Source organism: Notothenia rossii (genome assembly GCF_949606895.1).
Source record: "Notothenia rossii genome assembly, chromosome: 1".
In the NCBI taxonomy this organism is placed as follows: Eukaryota; Metazoa; Chordata; class Actinopteri; order Perciformes; family Nototheniidae; genus Notothenia; species Notothenia rossii.
The window spans coordinates 18,141,157-18,162,739 of NC_136912.1; the positions used below are offsets into that span (position 1 = coordinate 18,141,157).

A 21,583-nucleotide genomic window follows, 5' to 3' on the forward strand; every position below is an offset into this window, starting at 1 on the left:
CTAATATTTTTTAAGAATTTGACATAAAGTTTGTCTTTATGCTGATGATACTGCTGTTTTGTTGCTGATTCTGTCCAATGATTAACGGAGAAATGTGTTAAAAGCTACTCTAATTACTGTTTAATGGATTAAATATGTAGAACCCCATCCAACTTGAGTGTCCTTAGCCTTTTTTTTTTGAAAGCCAGTGTCTTTATCAATTTTCCCAGAGGAAAACCAAGAGAAGCCACGTGGAAAGCGTCCTGACTTTCTTAAGCAGCTGCCCTTAGTATTTCTAGTGAAAAATAATTGTATGGAGGAAAAACAATGTCAAACAAATAGATAACAGCCCACATATATCATAATAAAGTAAGAGGCTTTGCTAGTTTATCATACAAGAGAGTAAGGGTGTTCATATTTTGTCAAGACATGGTTAGAAACAAAACCCTATGAAGGCAGTCAAGCACTTCAATGGTAATCACGTTTCTTCCAGAGATAAGCAATTTCAACACTGATCCAAAATGGCTTCATGGGACTTAGACTGAAAAGGAAAGCTATCATGGTCTCAAAAAAGCAGACTAAATGCATCCAAACTTTAGGGACTCATCTGCCATTTAGCGATGAACAGGTTAATTCCTTTTTTTAAGGAATGAAAGTGAACCAAAACAGAAAAGTTGCAGACCAAAAATGAAAAGACTGATCCAATCCAAAAATTATTCTGCAAAGTTGAAGGAAATCGCACAGTCGGGTGAATATTCCATACTGGTTTGTTACGACAAGCGACCCCTTTTAGATTACACCAAAACACCCATTTGATCCATTGTTATGAAAGTATCAATTATAGTTTCCTTTGCTTTATTATGTGTTATATTATATATTCTGTGTTCTGCTGCCGTAAAAGGGTCCGGAAAAATCTATTAATGCAGGTTTAATGAACTGCATGGTGCCCCTTTTTTAACCTTACAACCTCTAATGACAAAACACTACAAATAACAATTCTATTAATTTATTGGCTAAAGGGTGACATAATCTAAGTATCTTTGCATCTGGCCTAAAAATACATTGTAATATCAAGTGAAAAACCTTGTTTGTTACAGAAGTAGAAGCCGCTTTCTCCTTACTTCTAAAAAAATATTATTTCTCCAGTTTACTGCTTATCTCTGGATTATGGCGATGTCATGCTGCCTCCCCTCTGAGGCCCCCAAAATGTAATTTACCTTCCTGGGGTGCCCTCAGGTGCATTAACTTGTGAAACTCACCGCTACTTTCTGTATGATAAAGTTGGTCGGCCCCTGGTCTGAGCAATGTCATTCCTACTGGTACTGCACACATGGTTGGAAAATTGCCATTTTATATCTAATCTTTGTAGCTCTGGCAGTCTATTTAACATGCTCCAGTGACTGGAGCCATGAACTGGAGCCAGACACCAGACTGTGTTCATGCAGAGGTTTTGTGAAATTATATAAAATAAAAAAAAATCAAACCTCAATGTAACTTTAGGAACATATTTTCTTTCTTTCTGCCCGATTGGTTCCACTGCAGTGTGCACCTTATTTATTTTCAGGTTTCTGTTTCACTAGTCTTCATGTCTATTAAACAGCATATTGAGATAAAAACTGATGTTTGCCCAACCAATGTTACGTTTTGCAAATAAAGGTTTGAAAACGTTATGACTGCCATATTATCACCCCTTCTGCTGAGCTACGACAGAAAGATTGCAACATTTGCAACGAGGCAACACAATCAGGCAGCATATAACCTGTGGACAAACATAAAACTCTCCTTGATTAGAAGGGTAGATTACATTTGAATGTGTAGTGTATAGAATGACCGTACACGCAGCTTCTTAAATGACGTTTGTATAATTAAACTAGGGAAACTTTGTTAGGATACTGTGATGAAGACCTCGTCACTATTTGCATAGGGGCATGGTAAAAGGCACACTCGGGGAAACTCATAGAAAACACGTGGTGAGTGCACGCACTGCAATAATTTGTAAATTGATATGTTTGCTGGAAATTTGTAAAATAATAACTCAAATCATTATTTTATTCAAGACAGTTTTATTTTAAATCATACTTCACATATCAATGCTTTCCAGTGTGCCAAAGTAAACGGCTTACCCTCTCCTTCACAGTTGTGGAGTAAAAAAAAAAACAGAAAAAGAGATAACTACTGCCTTAAGTAGAGGCTCAATCATTGAAACAGCTGTGCTCAATTGGACCGTACCATGTAGTGCATGGGCATGGGTGACAGTATTTTCTAGGTATTAGAAATGTAATTGTTTAGGGCTTCAGTGGTCAGAGATAGTAGTATATGTTGACTTATTTGATTAATCGTGTTTAATTATTTTTGAAATACATTTTGAAGACATTTGTAGTTATTTAGAATTACAATAATTAAGTTTATAGTTGATTGGCCTATGGGGACGGACTTAACAAATATAAACCTCTGGCCACAAGTGATTTTGGGTGAGTCTTGGCTGTAGAGCAGAGAGGTACCTGTTTACATTTCTGAGAGCTGTATATATATTAATGTTTATTTCTTCTTTCTATTTTGGACTGGACATCCTTGTAACTTTGTTTTTTCAGAGTTTTTTACTGTAAATAAAAGCACTAAAGTATACATATTTTGTGACTCTAGCCATCTTATTAATTCCTTCGCTATTCCATCGACACTTTTTGTAACAGATACAAAGCTAATGTTATAAAACCAATAATCATTCAAATGCTTCTTATAATATCTCCCTTTGTTGTATTCCTTTTCTCTATCCGCTATATTCCCTCATAGGACTTGGCACCATAAACGTGCCATGCCAAAAAAAGCCCTTTTTAATTGGGAGTTGGGGTTACGGATGCTTGTGCTGAAGAGGTGCAGCTGCAATGGTCAGAGGGCACGCGCTCAGAAATAGAAAGATGTGTGTTAGAAGGTAGTGCTTCTCCACAAATACTCAGTGGACATTGCAGGAGACACTAAAAAGGAAGCTGAGGATGAACTACGGAGAATAAATAGATCACAATGTCATCATTACCATCAATGCAACATCTCCTTACACCACAATGTTTATCTGTTGTTTTAATTCCTTCATGTTGTATCAATTCCCACTGTCAATACTATTTTCAGAATAAAATGTTACCTTTGAAAGATCAAATTATTTACAAGCAATTTTGACTGTCAATTTTTGGAAATACTAAGGTAGAGTAAAATATTATCTTTATTGAAAAAGGACCAAGCATAAAAAATACATCTCATAAAGAGAAGAGATGCTAGATGCCAGATTGTAGCTCATTTCAATCTGCAGTCCCTACACACATAACAATCAACGAACATTAATAACATTTCATAATGCCTATCACACTCACAAATACATCAGATCAAATACTGTAGGTCATGAATCCAATTAAAAACAGCCCATAAAAAATGTTCCCAGAAGTCCAGTCTCTAATCTCTCTTTAATTTTGGTCAATAAAGCTTCATCCCACATGGTTACAGCTAACACACAAATATATATACTATTACTGTCAGTGATGTGTAACTAAAATGCAAACCAGGATGCTTTAAAGCCCAAATTCCTTGGAAAATAGTTCATGACCTCACTGTCCTCAGTGGTAGCTCTGACCCTTCTGGAGTCTAATGAGTCTTGAAAGGAATGAAAGTATCTGAAAGTGAGTTCATACTATAGTTCACCTATCCAATAGAAATAAGCAAATAAGAAATACCATCAGAAAAAGGAAATCATTTCACCCTTCTACTGGGAATAACATTTTCATAACTGAGTGATGGACAAAATGGCTATTAAGATGGAGATTTTTGAAGCTAGCAAACTGAAAGCGAGCACATCAATCTTTATTTGTTCAGAAAACCGAAGAAAGTTCCAAAGGAGGTCAAACATTTATCTCTATCCAATCTGGCAATTTGGTATTGAAAGCGCCACTTTTGACATTTCTTATCTGTGCTTGCAAAAAAAAAAGGGAAGATGGAGATATTTGATAAACTGCTGTCCAGACAAAAGCATGAGAGCGACGGTGGAGGACGATGCTGATGACAGGTCTATTATGCCACAGAGGCGACTGGAGAAGCCAACAATTGAGAGACAGAGCTGTCAGCATATTTGCTAAATGCACCACACCAAAGGGTGTCACTCTGTCACTCAAGACGGGAGGAATAAACTCTCTCAGACATCTTGCATCTGCCACTCAAGATATGCCAGTGCTCACTATGTGACATAAAGATGTACAAAGAAACATTTATTTAAAGAACTATTATTTCGTGATACTATAAGTCAACATAGAGTAAGAGTATGAGAACAAATGGAATTAATATACAACCAGTTACTAAACACCTCTGTGCTTCTGGGAGAAATCAGCTTGATGGAGTTTTAAAAGTGAATTATAGTTTTATTGTGTCAAATACAGTGTATGTCATACATCATGAGTAATTGGTTTTCCTGTTACTTCAGCTGTCTGTCAAGCTGCTGCTGCCCTCTACTGTCTGCCGCACGTCAAATACCATGAAGAATTATTGGGCAGTCAAACCATTTTTGGGAGAGGGGCATTTAAGGTGAAGTGGTATATCATGAGTGCTTTAACAAAAAAGGTTGTAGGATAAAAAGGTTTTAGGCTAATCTAAGATGTGGAAGTTATCATTTTCACTGTCCAGCTGAAAAGTGGAAACCCATTTTTCTCTTTGTAATGTTAGCTAGATGTTCTACTTCATATGTGCTGAATCTAGCTGAAATGGATTAACAACAGCATACGTCAATTTCAGATAACCTCAATTACCTTGGTTGGTTATTGGCTAATGGTTACACGAGCCAAAAAAACGTTATGACATCATAAAGTGGACAAAATCTGATCAGCTCATTTTCAGACAGGTTTTTATATAAATGGACAGGACAAAAAGGGAGCGAATCTTTTTTCCTGAAACTTTCAGAATCTCTTTACACAGAGGGGACACATGGTTATGTAGAAAATACATGAAAAAGTGGATTTTGCATAATAGGTCCCTTTTAAAAAAAAAAGTTGCTTAACAGTGAAAACTGGACACATCTTTTGGATTGTAGTGCCAGAAAAACAAGCAGTTATCTGTACACTTGTACATTTTAGATTATTATTTAATATGTTATGGGTTTTTTCTACAGTTATTCATTATCAATAGACTATTTTACATGGTGGCACATGGTCAGTATTGGTAATGTCTGTCTTTACGCAGCAGAGGGCACTATTTCAACACAATTAAATGTGTTGCTGATGAGCAAAGCATAACCATACATCTGAATAAGGTATACAGATATAGATAATGGGAATATATTAAAGGGAGGATGAAAATGCACTAGGCAAAAACTGCAGGATTAAAAAAGCAGTAAAATTAGATCAGGTGTATATTTTCAATGGTTCAATAAACCAGTCATTTATTTAATCATATGGTTCTATTTTATATTGACATGTCTCTAATCAACAATAGACTTTTATTTTGTAATTGTATGAATCCTTTCTTAAGGAATATTGCCATTGAGATTTAGAATTTATTTGACATGGGGAGTCCAGATAAATGAACAGCAGAAAACAAATAAACAAAATATAAGGTCCAAACGATGACAAATTACATTCATTAATGAACAAGCAGTTTTCATTTACAGAGAATTCAGAAGAATAAGAATTGTTTTTAAAATCTTCCATGCATATAAAATAATTTAGTATTTTAATGCGACTCTGTAGCTCTCACCAGGTATGAGTGTGCAATACCTAAAACAAAATGAATATATGATAATGCACAGTGACAATTTGAATGTCCTTCAACCACGTAAAGCTGCAGCAGCATCCATCGGTCTGCAGGTGTTGATCTCTTGGGCGGTATTCGTCAACTATCAAAGTTTTGGGATAGAAATTATTTTGGACCAATCACGGTCAGGCATCATACTCCAACAACCAATCACATTACAGAATTGTAGTGAGGGTGTGTCCCAAAAAAGAGTGCGGTGCGGTGCCACCTCCCTGCTGGCCAGCGAGAGTTTGGTTGAGAGGGTGCTGGATGGTGGGGGAGTACCACTGATGAGAGAGCGGGCGAAAGAAGGGACTAATTCAGCACGCATTTGGAGGACTATTACTTTAATCTACTGGATAACTACTGAACACCTGAGCAGGGTTTCTTTATCTACTGAGTGTGGTGAGTTCAGCAGAGACACGGGGCCTCAGCTCGTGGTAGTGAGGATGATAGTTGGTTAGCAACAGTAACCGTTAGCTAGCGGATTATTGTGCCATGACTTTTCAATGATGGAGGACCATCAGTTTTGCTAGTGTTAGCCGGGGCGCCGCACAACAAACGTGCTTTCTGTTTCACTCGGATATAGTGTTGAATGAACATGAGTGATGCAGGAATCTGTATTTAGACGTGTATTGTTTTATAAGTTACCATGAAACTGTGTGGTCATTGTCGGCTTGCTTTTATCCCCACCCAGACAGGCGGCTTTGAGACACCCACACCCATGAAGGGATTGTGTCTCATCCCTAAAACTCTAATTTGCACATTTTGCTTTTTGGGATTTTTGTTCACCTTGTTATTTATTAAACTCGTAAAATCACCCATATAGGATCCCGAGTTGTGCTTTGTTGGTGTTTATCAGAGCTGTCCTTGCAGGCATCATGTAGAGCGGGTGGGATATGGAGCACAGCACGCCAACTTTGAGCTAGCAAGCTAACCTAGCCGATGCAGCGGTGGGGGCCCAGACGGTTTATATCAATCCTTTAACAAACTATTTGCACAGTTTATGGCAATTGATTGACCCTCCTCTACTAAGATAACCAACCTGGGCGTGGTGTGCTTTATACTCCCCTGGCCCAGAGCTGAATAAGGGATGAAAGTAAGTGTTTTCCAAGTAGAAGTAAGGGGATGCAGTGACACTGCTGCCAGCAGACTCTCTGATCCCCTGTCCCTTGACCTGACCCAGATTCTGGTCTAATCAGCGCCTGCTTTAAGCATGGGACATGATTGTAGGTTAAATAACTCCTCTCAGCATTAATCAGCTGATGTTGTCTCAGATTATTAAGAAACAAGCCGAAGTGGTGCTTTCAGTCAATGGGCAACATTCAGACATGCCATTGTATCAGCTGTTGAAGGCATCAAGTGCCAGGTTTGACTAAGGTACTCTCTTCTGTTCTTTTTATAGCTCAGTTTGTGGAAGTGTTTGCTTTTATTATTGATGATGTAGGTGTTTATTCCATTGAATGTATGTAAGGATAAAACCACTTACCAGTCTTATTAAATTATATGTAATCCAATTTTAGTATTTTCTCGATTACTCCTTTGGTCCATGTCAGAAAAGTATCCCTCACTGTTTTTTTGGAGATATTTTCTAAAACATTTTAATATTAATTGAGTTGCAGACTATTTGTAAAGATAAGTGCATGCCCTGTTAAAAGTCAGAATGCTCTTTATAGTTACCACTCACATTAACGCCTTATTTTTTGTTGCATAACACACTGACGGTTTGCCTTGGCTAAAATGGTGAGTGCATGTGGGTTGGTTATGCACAGGGATGGATGGGTAAAGGCTTCTGCACGTGTCTGTGTGGGCCAAATAAGTCCTTCTAGAACAATTGAAAAGCCTTTAAGCTAAAGAAAGACTGCAAATTAATGCAACCTAAATAAAGAACACACACAATCACGATCCATTTTTATTTGGTTTAAAATCCTCTAATTTGATCTGTAGAAATATGTTTTCTTTACAAAAGACTACGATAGCAGGTGCTTCCTCATGCTTATTCTGTCACTGTTTATAAGATGATTATTAAGAAGGCTATACATTAACTGCTGACAGATTGACATATTTACAGTAGTCATCTTTTCATTTTCTTCATCCAATTCATTCAATGCACAATACACTTAGTGTTTATTAACAGACAGGTACACAGCTGGGATGTCATATTTTTTTAATCACCCAAATACCAGCAGTACTTTTATACAAGGTTAACCATCATTTCCCGCAGAGTGTTAACAGGAAATCAGCAACTACCATGAGTCACTTTGATAAGCTTTGACACTTGACATTTAATCAGACATGGCTTGAAATATACTTACTAACCTGTTTTTTCAAAATGTTCCCAAAGGTAAATAATGGACTAGCTTTTGAAAGTGTTACTTCTTTTGAAAGTAATATATATTTTGTTATTGGAAAGATTTTGTTCAAATGAAAAACTAGTTTTCTTGGAGGCAGCATTTAGAAGCTGTTAGAGAAGCTGCATCACCCTTTTCACTTAACCATTAGCTTTAACATTCAGCTGTATAGAATGCAACTTGGTTGAGTAGATGTTTGATCTGAAATGGGATACATTTTAGTGGTAGGGCTACCACCATATGAAAGATAAACGATATAACAACATTTAAATCAACAATCTGAGATTTAGGTGTACCTGTTTTACTAAAGGTCCACAATAGCTTTGCTTTTCTTTAGCTATTGTGGTAAAACATTTTTTGTCAATATAGGATTTTTCTGTCATTTTTTAAATAAAGACATTAATCTAATACTTATTTGACTTTGTTGTCTTCAATGAAGAAGTATTTTTAAAAGGATTGTTTTTAGGAACACTGGTAATCTTATTTAAGCTCTATAAAGTGGACTGTGTGACAGTTAGCAGCTGCATGGATTTGTTTCTGCTGGTCAGACAAACATACTTGTTCTCCTTCCTACAGGTGGCATAGCGTGTTCTGCTCCTGGTTTCCAGCAGAGATGGCACAGAGGAGTGGGCAGGAGGACCCGGAGCGGTACCTCTTTGTGGACCGCGCCGTGGTCTACAACCCGGCTGCACAGGCCGACTGGACGGCCAAGAGGCTAGTATGGATCCCATCAGAACGCAATGGCTTCGAGGCAGCCAGTGTTCGCGAGGAGCGTGGAGATGAGGTGGTGGTGGAGCTGGCAGAGAATGGGAAGAAGGCGGTGGTCAACAAGGACGACATTCAGAAGATGAACCCGCCAAAGTTCAGCAAGGTGGAGGACATGGCCGAACTCACCTGCCTGAACGAAGCCTCTGTTCTTCACAACCTCAAAGACCGCTACTACTCTGGCCTCATCTATGTGAGTAACAACTTGAAAGTCTTAAAAAATTATTATGTTGAAAGTTTATTTGAAGAGATCATCACAAAGAGTTGATGTAACAGTTCCATCCTAATGTCTGTTGGCCCTTATATATATTAACTTTGTGATAAATATTAATTTTTTGTCAGGCTTGATGTACTTTAAGTAACCTCATTACAATGTATTGGGAAGCAATTGGGTTTTATTGTAGTGCATTTTACCACATTAGTGCATTTATAGTCTAAAAATTGTGAGGAAGTAACCTTCCGTGTCTTTAAATGAACAATTGGTGTACATACCTTTTCCATAGCACTTCATACTTGAATCTCTGCATTCAACAGACTAAGAAACACATTACTTTCAATGAACAAGCCATCATGTCCTACATAAGCTGCCGATTTCCCCTGTGATTATGACCCACTTAGTGGCATGCATTCCTGGAATAGCCCAGACACAGAGCTGGTGGGCCACCTGAGACCTGGGCAGGAGGCCGGGGCTGAAGGGGTTCACACTCAGAGGCCCGGTCACAAAGACAGAAATGAGTTTTGCTAAACTACAAGAAAGACTCTGGACAGATTTAGAAAATTATGGTTTGTTTCCCATAGACAGCCGTAAAGCTGTTTAACTTACTTTGTAAATGGTTAGGAACAAAACAGATTCACATTTTAGATGAATCTTTCCTTTATGTTCAGGGGATTATGTGTAAATGTGTCGTTCTTAAGAGAAAGTAGCTGCAGTTGAAAGTACTTTTGTGGTTTTCTACCCTTGGCCATTAAGACAGAGCTTTGGAAGCTTCATGGATGAAGTCATGACGTTTCAAATGTTAACGACACTATTTACTCTTTGTGATGATTAGTCATCAGCCAGTGTATGGCAAAACCAGCAGCATTATAGCATCATGCCTCTCAGAGGAATGATTACAGGAAGTAATCTATGGCAGGTATTTTTACTCTGCTGGGATTTATACTCTGTGATGTCCATATTCCAAGAGCTACATTGCATTTAAGTTTGTATCATATACTTTGATTTGCAAAATGTTCTGTGTAGGCCTGCAGCTTGAAGTTATTGTCATTATTGATTAATATGTCTAGTATCTTCCTGATTATCACAACAAAGTGAAAAAAAATTGTATATCATATTCTTGGGTGAATTCATTCAATTTATTAAGACAACACTTTAAGAACTTCTAAATATTGCATATAACATTGAAAATATACTGTTCGTCTGACTGCCTTTTTGTTATGTTAGTTTATACTCCTGTTCTTCCTTGTAAAGCGACCTTGCGTCTCATGAAAGGCGCTATAAAAATCTAAATTATTATTATTAAAATGGCATCTGAGAAATGACTTGACATGGCTTGTTAAAATGTTTGCGGATTACAAATCATTTTACTCTTAGATACGTCTCATCATGGTCTGCTGCGTCTAATACATGGTGTCTTTTTATGAGCAGTATTGGTAAAGGAATGTGACAAACGGTTATCTATAAATAAATGGATTTATATATAAACATAGATAATACAACCATCCATCCAAGCTTCAAAATGCATACATTTGTTACAGTAATAATAATGTCTCAATCCAACATGAATCTAATACTCTCCTTTGATGCTTGACATATTTGTTTCTGGTGCTCTGCTGTATTGTAGCTAAATATAACATTCAAGCACTATAATTAATGTGGTGGGCTGGATGTTGTGACCAGACAACGTGTGAGCTCTGTGGCCACTGTCTGCTGGTGGCTGCATGCCAATAGCCTGCTTTGCTAGCTTGTATCTCCTTAAAGCACCAGTTGTTTGCCACCATATTAAAACAAAAACCTTACAAAAACCTTACATTTTTTAGTTCTAGTGCAGTGCATCAAATTTGAATGGGACATTATAATTTCAAAATATCTATTTGGCTATTGTGTTCCAATTAACATAAAAATGACTTTTTCAAAGTTTTGAGGAATTCCATTGAGATTTAGGGGTGCCACCTAAGACATGAACTTTTGTGAAATTTCAAAAAAATTGCAATTTTTAGTCTTATTTCGAAAGGTTGACCTGGAAATGTTGAGTACAGTGAACTTTTATACAGTAACAAGTTCTATAGGGTTATCAAAGTTAAAGTTGTTTGTTTGCCCTTTGGGCAACTTGGGCATTTCTCAGAATTCAACTTTCAAGATTCTCCATTCATTTGTCCTATAGACAAAATGAATGGAGCTCAATGGGACATGTTCACATTACCCTGAGTTTTGTGCAGCAGTGATGGATGTTGGACACACATAAAAAGTTTAATTGACTTTATTGTTAAACACAAGGGGCGATACTGACACACTTAAAAGAACAAACCCTAACTAAACTTCAAACTTAATTGCTCAGTCTGTGCCAGAGTCCGCTCCACTGAGCAACATCACCAGGGAGAAAGAGAGAGGAAATGGAACCTGAACTCTGAACCTAGCCCGTGCGTCTCCCCCCAGATATGTCTCCCCACCCGCCACCCAAGAGCAACCGTCCTTTTGCAAGCTTGCGATTAGCTTGCGATTACCTTGCGTTTGCAGCGGCGAAGGTTTGGCTGTTGGCTGCGGTCATGTTCAACTGCCTGCAGCACATTCTGCAGGTGCAGGAGCGTTGGTGACATCTTCAACCTTGTAGCCAGTGACACAACACTTGGTCGGCTAAGGACGTCATGTGGAATGAAGACGTTTGTTCCAGTCTTCTTACGCTTGTGGGATGGTTCGCCCTCAGATGTTGGACAGACTGTGTTAGTATCCACCTCTGGCTCCTCATCACTCTCCGACACCAAGCTGGAGATTGCCGTCATCTCCTCCAGCTCCTTTTCACAGCGGGACTGCCTGACTGCTGCAGCAGCTTGACGCTCCTCTCGCCGCTTCACCTTGAGCTGCAGCTTTTTGTCCAATAGACCAAATGTGGCCACTCTGTCGGTCTTCATGCTGGCCAAGAAAGCTAGGTCTTCTGGGTTATCAATCAGCTTTTCAACATTTGGAGGCCACAGCGGAAATGTGGCATCAAGTCTGCACTCCATTTTCTCCAATTGTTTCGCTGTAGTCTCACTGGAGCGCTTGGCCTGGGAGGTTTTCCGCAGCTTGTTGTTAGCATTGACTAAGTCTACCATCTTGTGGCAGGCACGCTTGTCGCTCACCATTGGGATGTTGGCTTTCTTGTAAAATGGCCGCACCTGCTCCAGGACACCCTTGGTTGCCTCGAACTGCGACAGTGCTCCGTTTGCACCAGGTTTCTTGGCAAGCATGCAGCCTAAGATCTGACGACCAGTTGGCAGTTTGGCGCCGGTGATGATGCCATCCTCACTGGTGATGCTGGGGCCCAGGCCAAAGACCAGGCTGCGACTGCTAGTCTGGCAGGGACCAGTTGGTGAGGGCAGCATCTTAAAGGCCATGTAATGCATCTAACACAGGTGTTTTTTAACATGTAGTTTAGATATCACCAGAATAAAAATAAATAAAAATGTTTAAAGTTTCGTCATAATTAAATGACATATACGTTAAAAACCGATGTTGGTTCCGAAGTTTGCCGAGTACGCCCCCGATCACTCCCGAACGAGCGGTGACGTCACACGTGGCAAACATTGCCATTTGATCAAATCAGTCCGAATGGCAAGCAACGCGATAACTTCAGACAGCGACAGCGACAGCGATCATTCAAGCTCAGATTCGGTGGGTTATCTGGATACAGTTACAGAAGTAGAGAGTCAACCAGCTAGCCTTTCACTTCAAGGCATCTTGCCTTATAAGTACGAGCCTCCTGCCCAGCAATCGAACAACGAGGCAGAAACTTGTGAAAGAGAAGCGGATTCCGCAGCCGGCGAGACTCGAGTCGGCAATACTGAATGGTAAATTCTGTTTTATTTAATTTGACCTGCACTAAATGTCGATCTTAATTTGTCATCTGTTCCTCACACGTCCGGCAGATATTGTTTTGTTTTTTAATGTTATGTACAATATTCAGGTGTACATGTCAATGCTGTGAAAGCATGCCCACTGCAGATGAATGTGTATGCTGCAGAGAGATCTGGCAGGTGATGGAACAAATAGACAGTTTGCAACCTACTGACCAGATAGCAGAGTCCTGCATCGGGTCGGGTATCCGCGGGTACCCGACGGGTGACCCGCAAAAAAGGTGATTTGCGGGTGGTATTTTTTCAAACGCTTTTTTCCGGGTTCGCTTCTGGGTAAAACAAAGATGATGCGGGTCCGGTTGCGGGTGTTGCATAATAAATATATTTAAACAATAATAATTTAGTTTAATGTTTAAATCCTCAGACCTCTCCTCCGCGGTACCGAGCATAATCATAACCTCTGCAGTGCATCTATCTGCTGCTGAGCGCACCACATTCTGAATGGCTGAGGTGAAGCTCTCTATAGGGGAGAATACAGCATTTTCAATAACTCTTCCTCAAGAGCGAAATCCAACGTCTGGGAGGCTTTTGGTGTCATCCTAAATGGAGAAAATAAACAACATCCCAGGCTTTTTGAGCCAAATATGCAACTGCGTGTGTTAATAATTGCACGTTGTCACTGCTTATAGGCCTATATATGCGGGTTCGGGTCGGGTTGCGGATCATGTGCCGGCGGGTCGGGTCGGGTTGCAGAACTAATTGGCAATATGTGCGGGTAGCGGGGCGGGTTCGGTACTGCACGTCACGGGTGCGGGGCGGGAGCGGGACTTGAAAATCAGACCCGTGCAGGACTCTGCCAGATAGAAGACACCGACGAGAAACCAAGGTGCATTATTAGCCACCCAGGCTTTAGAGAAGGCTGTCTCAGTGTTTGGACACTGAAAATAGCGTATCTTCAATACAAACAACAACACAGAGCAGTTGATGGCCCACTACACCAGTAAGTAAATATTGATTGACCCAACTGCCTATTGCAGCTTTGCTTTCATATAATACTTTTAGTCGCTACAGATATGGTACACTTTTAAAGATACCATTAAACTCTTTCAAGCAGTCAAAAACAGCTTGGCTTTTATTTTTTCTGTGTATGCAAGTTCAATGTATGCTTGGGAAAAGAAACAACTACACATGTGAGGAAATATATAAGAGGTCTATGATTCTGTCAAGCAGTCATGTAAAACCTCATATTTATTTTGTACAAGTAAAATACAAATATCATGTTATAAGCCAATTTGTAACCATTGCTACATAATAGTACTACATAACATTTTATTTTTCTCCAAATATATTTATAATCTGTATACTTTTTTTTCATTAGGAAGTATCGATATACAGCTTATCAACAGTTTGTACGTTGGTGCTGGGGTGTAGGCCTACTCGGCCCAAAAATCAGAGTCCCGCTGCATGTGCTGTAACCGAGATACGGAAGACTTACCCTGAGCCGGGAGGCCGCTATCAGGGATTTCAATGGCCAAATCTGTAATTTGACATAAGTCATGCAGCTGAACTGGTTAAAATGGTTTCGCATGATGTAAATAATTTACAAAGTACATCATTTACAATATTATTTTTCCAAAGAAACATGTAAATAAAACAACATTTTCCAAATCGCAAATTTGTAAGATTGTATTAATTTACTGTTTGATAAATAAAAAAGGGTTCTTTTGTTAATTTTTCACTTGTAACATTTTATCTTTATTGCAGTGTACATTAGTCTATTTTGGTATATGTGCGAGCCCACAAATAATTAAAAGTGGTAAAAATAATAAAGATATTCAGACGTAATTCATTTTTGGCCTTACTTATTTCACTTCAACTTTTATATATTTCAGTCACTAGGCAAGTTCACTGTACTCTGGTGACATTTAGCTCAAGCTGGCATAACACCTGTAGTAACTTAATTCTGACCCGAGTTTTGTGCACAATCTTCCAGCACCCATGATCAATGTTTATAGCAATCAGGAAACATTCACAGCTCACAATTACACATCGCTTCCCCATCATGAATTGTTAGATAAAAAAAGTTTAGCGAGGTCCGGTTACACATATGTTGAGCGAAAATAGCGGAAGGATACAAAACAAACAATCCAGACGAGGCTGGTGTTTGCCACATGTGACGTCACACAGCTGGGTTAATGGCTGGCAAGCTTTTTGCTACCGGAGCGGAATAACACGGGAAAGTGGCACACATTTCATGTTATTTGGGGGGTATTTATGGAAAGAATCATTGATGTTGATATGTCAAATGAAACAGTGGAAAGTGATGAAGCGATTTATTAACACAGAATAACATTTATTTTGGACATTACATGGACTTTAAGAGAGCTGGATCCTGGGGTGGGTTGTGTTGTGCAGTGCCTGGGAATGAAAAGGACACAAGCTTAAGGAAAGTGTTTAAAATCATATCTTAGCATACTTAATATCATTCAATTATGATAAACCATGCTGTATTTTAGCTGTACATCGTCCAACTTCATCATTACAATGATAACTTACTCTTACATCACTACCAGAGTAGCTAGCTGTGCTTGCAAATACACCTATGTTTTTAAAATGTTAATTTAATACAAGGACAAGGATAGAGTTTAAAATAATATCTTGGCATACTTAATATCACTCAATTATGATAAACCATGCTTGCATACAGTAAGCCTCAAATTTTAGCTGTACATAGTCTAACTTCAACATAACTTAACGTTACTACCAGAGTAGCTAGCTGTGCTCGCAAATATACTTTAAAATGTTAATTTACTGTAACAACTACAATGCTACTCTCAATAAACATGAGACATCAATACTCTGAATATGACATTGTCCACTCTAGAATAGCTGCTACTGTTGATGTTAAGCTTAATAGCTTAGCTAACATAGATAGCTAACTGTGGTTAGCAAACTATTGTTAGCTAACGTTAGCTAGATGTAATGAGCACTAAATACCTATAAATATGACTTAAGTATACAAAGACACAACTACAGATATGACAGTAATATGTAATAATACATACCCAACACAAAAACAGAAAGATCACATCAGTTTTCTTGAACTGCAGTCTTGTTTACCTCAGATCTCCATGGCGCCCATTGAGCACTGTTTACCACTTTATCCGACAAAAACAGATAAATCATATAAATCATCATGTATTGGAAAAATATTTTGCATGTGTTGCTTCTACATATATTGGAAAACTTTTAGCACCCAGCCATATCAAAATTCAAGAATTGTGTTTTTTGATACACCAGGGGTGTCCAAACTTTTTTCCCCGAGGGCCACATACAGAAAAATATATACGAAGGGCTGGGCCATTCACTAGAGGTTTATTGCCTCATAAGTTCAGTTACAAGTTAGCAAAATCAATCAAATGTAGGTAAATGATGCTTGTGAGTGTTTGCAGCTCATCCCTTAAAACAGAAGCCTCAGGTTGATTATAATAAGGAGAAATAGGAAGGGTGTATTTCAAGCTTGTTATGTAAACAGGTCATTGGGCTTTTTTGACTGAATTTATTTAAAAAGTAGTCTTATTACCACATGAATACTACTGTGTAATATATTTTTACATTTATATTTAAGAAGTGCAATATAAGACAAGTTTCATTTGTGGGCCATATTTAATTATACTTTTTTAATTTGCCGAGGGCCGATTCAAAATGGTCCGCGGGCCGCATTTGGCCCCCGGACCATAGTTTGGACACCCCTGTTTTAGACTTAGAGATGTAAAAAAAGAGGTAATCTCTTTGCAGACCTTGGTTCCAGAATTGTATTCTTCATGAGCTGAACTCTCTCTTCTTCCTACGCGAGCTCCAGCAGTGTAGACATCAAGTTCAGTTTTTATTTATTCGACTGAAAATAAAGCACATCTTTGTATTTAACAGTAGTTTCAGAGGGCTTTTAAGGGGAAAGACTGACCCCAGCCCCATTTCTTTGCTCAGGGAGGCCCATGCTGAGTCACGCTGTAACCACACTGCCTTAACAGAGTTCTTTGTGTTCACTGATAAACAACAGCTGTCTGCTCAAATAACTGAATTTTTCTTTCAGTGGGTTTTTTCTGGAAACCGATGCTTAACAGCTAATCCATGTCATCTTTAAATGTCTCTGCTGTTCTACAGGGTTACCGACATCTCTTTCCCCTTATTCAGTTTGCATGCTGAGTAAATCGTCATGCTGCTAAATTACCCTTTTTTTAAAATTTCTCCTCAAAAGCAAAGTCCCCAAGTGTGAAGCAAATGAACTACTTTTAAGGGATTTGAGTTGTATGCATGCCAGATTTCTGTCTATAATTTCTTTGAGCATTACTCACTCTGCATTTTTTCCTGTCCTGCTTCTGAGTATTGTGTGACCTTTTAAGACAGACCAGCATAGCACAACGCTGACATTTGATTACTTCCATCGGCTCAGCAGGCAGGTAATCATCATGCTTCAAATTAGTGGACAATAAATCATAAAACAGGAAAAACATTTAAAAACGACTTTATGGACTTATGGCTCAAAATGTTTCATTCATTGAACGTTTGATGGATATACTATTTCATACCTGGCTTTGCTGATTGATTAAACAATTACGATTCACGAGCCAGTGGCGGAGGATAAAGGAGGACGGAGTATACAGTAGTAATGAATGATGTCACTGTGATGTATTATTGAATGCCTATATGCTCATCCTTTGTTGCATTGATGGAGCAGAGTGCTCATCCTGAAAATGATGGTTGGCCGCTGCTTTATGTGGATCATGTTTGCCTTTATCGACCGGCTGTCTCTCTATTCATAGAGCCTACATCTTACTGGAGCATGCGTCTCTTTATTCACAACTGAAACCTGAACAGAAGATTCTCCCAAATATCTTTTATAAAGAAATAGACCTTCAATGATGGCTCTACTTTCATCTCATTCACATGGGCTCTTCAGAAATCCTTTCGGTAACGTTATATTTACAGTGTATTGTTTATACATTCTCACACTATGTTTAGCATTTAACATTTCTTTTTTTACTGCATCATGTTAATAGTTGAATTTTGTCGTGTAGGATCAACTCTCTCAGTTGTTTGAATAAGGCTCCTTTTGTAGGTAGTCAGCAAAGAACATAGTGATGATAGGTTTGTCATTTTAATCAAGTGCTGTTGAGTGAAATAAAGAGAACCAAACTTCATATTGTGTCCAGGCAATAATGGAATATGTGTTGTGTGAGGCAAATGGAATTCATATTTCCCTAGGAAGTCAGCATAGACACATGATTTTCAGTGTTTAAGAATATGCTACAGCCCAGTTAGCCCACTAAGTTCTGAATGGAGGGCACTGATTCATGCAATAGCAGAAGAAAATGTTTCCCCTTTTCCCATTGAGAGAGGCCCTGTTGCTAAGCACTGCTTGGTTCCCAGACATTTATCTGGACATTTCCGGAGGGATGGGAGCCCTTTCAACAGTTTCAGAGTCCTCCTCACATTCTCTTGAGTTGTTGTTTTAGGACTTTGTTGACTAGCTCTTCAAACCCATCTATTTGGTCAAAATATGCAGCTGCATTATCTCTGAGATGCATATGTAGTAGATGATATCCTCACGTCTTCAGTAACTGTAAATAAAGTATTTCAAATGAAACGTAGGCATCGTCCAGAAACAATTTTCTCTGATATGACAGTCCAGTCATTTTGCCCAGTGAATGAGTGAGAACTTTAAAAAAAAAAAAAAGTTTTTAAGGAAACTACACAACATAATTGTACTATTAGGTGGAACAAATATATACACATAAATCAGTGACTGCAGTGCATTGACAATCTGGCAAAACAAGTTTAAAAATGTCTGCATATCAGATATTGGCAAAAATCTGATATTGTTCAGCGGCCTAAACTGACTGTATCGATTGTTTGAGTCAAAGTCTGCATTTTGAGAAAGGAATGAATCACAACTAGCTTGCTGGCTGGTTTGTTGTTTTGCCTGGTTGTGTAGGTGTCCAACTGCTTGCCCTCAGACTCCCACTAATCCCTCAAATACCCCCGGGGTCCCCCGCCAAGGACAGCCAGCTGAGTCACGCTGCTCCCCTCTGCATGTGGCCCATGCTGGGTCAGGAGCGCTGATCTGTCTGCCTGGCGCTGCGCCCATAAGAAGGGGCCTGGGAGGGGGTAATTATTGGGAGGGGCCTATAGTACATCCTGAGTTGCACGGGGTATATTTTTAAAGGCAATTGCAGTTAGCAAGGTGTGAGTATTGGCCTCAGTTATGTTTCAAAGTGTTGCTGCTGGCGAGTTCAGAATAACAAAATCTTTGTGTGGCCAGGTTGAGGCAAAGAGCTGTGTCTAAAGCATCTGTGCACACGGAAGAGGAGCGCAGGGGGATTTTGAAGGCCATCTGGTGACATAAACCGCACACACACGCACACACACACATGACCAACAACAGCACACCAGTGTGTTACTGTAATATATGCACATCCAAGAGTTCTTATTTTACACCTTCGGGCTCCATTGCTAGCAGCGTTTGTATTTCATTAAAATCTGTATTTAAATAGTTTTTGGGGTAAAATTGAATGATTTAACATCATTATTATGTTGAAATTCAACTATATCTACTACAATATTACAACATGAATAATGTTTAGCCTCTGGTTAGCCAAACATTTATTTTGTATGTGAATAGAACAATATCCTACAATTTATAATATATTTAAATATAACTTATGCCATAATAAACAATGTATATATTAAGTGATAATATTGAATTACGGCCCAGCTGGAGTTGCAGTAACATCACAATGCAATTTGAGGCTCCCCAGTATCAGACGGCAGATATGTGTTGTGTATGTGTGATGGTGCGGTGTGACCCTCCAACCTGGCAACGGTTGTGATGTGTTTGTCAGTGTGTTTCTCTCACTTAGACATACACACACACACACGCACACGCGCACACACAAACGCACACACACACACAGACAAAATCCCCCCTCACACAGCATGCTTTGGTCATGTCACCATTGTTCCAGCTCAACAACTGGGTTACAGGCCCGGGGCCCCTGCAGCCCACCGGCCATCACAGACAACATCATTTACAGAATGTGGCTTTGCAGGACAGCTAAACAAAAAGGTCCGAAAGGTGAAAAAAGGGGAGGCACACAACCTATAGGAGTAAAAGGTCATTAACGTTGCATCAACTAATGTTTAATGCAGCTAATTAGAGAAGACGTTATTTAAATCTCAACTTTAAAGCATGATTATCAATGGATAGATGGGTGCTCCTCATTCAGCAATAAACATTTCTATTGTTATGTTGTTTCAAGATGTCTAATCCCAGTCACTGATGTGTGACTCAAACAGCCATAATCCGGCAGTGTCTGCTGTCTACCCGCTGCACTCTTGAGTTAATGGAGATCACCAGCAGCAGACATGTCAGGGATTAACCCCGTCCTCCCCTGTCTGCCTGCATGTCACCCTGCATTATTCAACTGAGGAACCCTTCCACTTTACAGTTAGTAAAATCACCCCCTTTTGGATCATCACAAACCACTGCTATAGAGCAGAACAGGTAGCCATTCATTTGGTAGCCAATTTGAAGTTGCACCGACTCATGAAACATTTTAGATGTTCAGGATATAGACGTTGAGGACAAAGTATTAAAATGTTCTTGAATGAGGCCTTTTTGTTTTGGTGCGGAAAGGAAAAATGTTAATATAGCAATTAAATTAGGACTGAAAAAACATTGTTAGGGTAATGAATACAAATATAATTCTACAGGTATTGTAAAATAGTATCTGTGAGCTAATGATGATGGGAGGGTTGCTGTCTGACTTTTAACCATGTTTTCCTTTCTGTTTATAGACATACTCCGGTCTCTTCTGTGTGGTCATCAATCCCTACAAAAACCTGCCCATCTACTCAGAGAACATCATTGAGATGTACAGGGGCAAGAAGAGGCACGAAATGCCCCCTCACATCTACGCCATCTCAGAGTCTGCGTACAGATGCATGTTACAAGGTAAGTGTTACCTTACCTCAAAATGCCCTTAATGTCAATATATGGACTTTAATTTGTTTCTGTTAAAAGCTAGCTTGTTTAAACCTGAGCACCTGCATCGCCTTTTTAAAAGGTCACACCCACTCAACTTATTTTATATGTGAAAAGAGGCATAATGTGATTATCTAAGTAATTTCAATGCCACCTGAAATGTCTCAGCCAACATTCAAGGATGTGCTTTGTTTGCTTTGTACTAAAGGCTGATATACTGTATCTGCGTGGGCTACCGGTGCCCAGGTATCAAAGTTGTTTGTCCAAAATATAAAAGTTTGTTCTTGGTTTGTTCTGTCTTCTCAGATGTTGTTCTCAAATGCTCCACATCAAGTTTGTGATTTTGCGGGTCATTTCAGGAATGCCCTGTTTTGAAAAGGGCAATAAATTATGTTTGAAAAAATCTAAGCATGTTCATTTCACCTACTGCACAAGCTGACAGTTCAAAAATGAAACAAACTAAATAAAGCTACAATTTTTAGAATCATAATTCAATTCAGGCTTTGGGGGGCATTCATACTAGGGATGTCCCGATCACCTTTTTTTGCTCCCGATCCGATTCCGATCATTTGATTTTGACAATTTGCGATACCGATTTTTCCCGATCCGATCTTTATGCAATGCATTAAGAGAA

General features: G+C 39.0%; 1 protein-coding gene across 2 annotated transcripts in view; it reads left to right on the forward strand.

The window, feature by feature from the left end:
* Positions 1 to 5,979: 5,979 nt before the first annotated feature.
* The window catches only part of LOC307031198 (myosin-10), a 59,083-nt gene continuing 43,479 nt past the window's right edge, over positions 5,980 to 21,583 (forward strand). For both annotated transcript variants that reach the window (XM_079668086.1, XM_079668087.1), the window contains exons 1-3: positions 5,980 to 6,144; positions 8,667 to 9,048; positions 20,763 to 20,919. In XM_079668086.1, the coding sequence (XP_079524212.1) occupies positions 8,704 to 9,048; positions 20,763 to 20,919 (502 nt within the window). In that variant the 5' untranslated portion in view covers positions 5,980 to 6,144; positions 8,667 to 8,703. The remainder of the gene's footprint in view (positions 6,145 to 8,666; positions 9,049 to 20,762; positions 20,920 to 21,583) is intronic.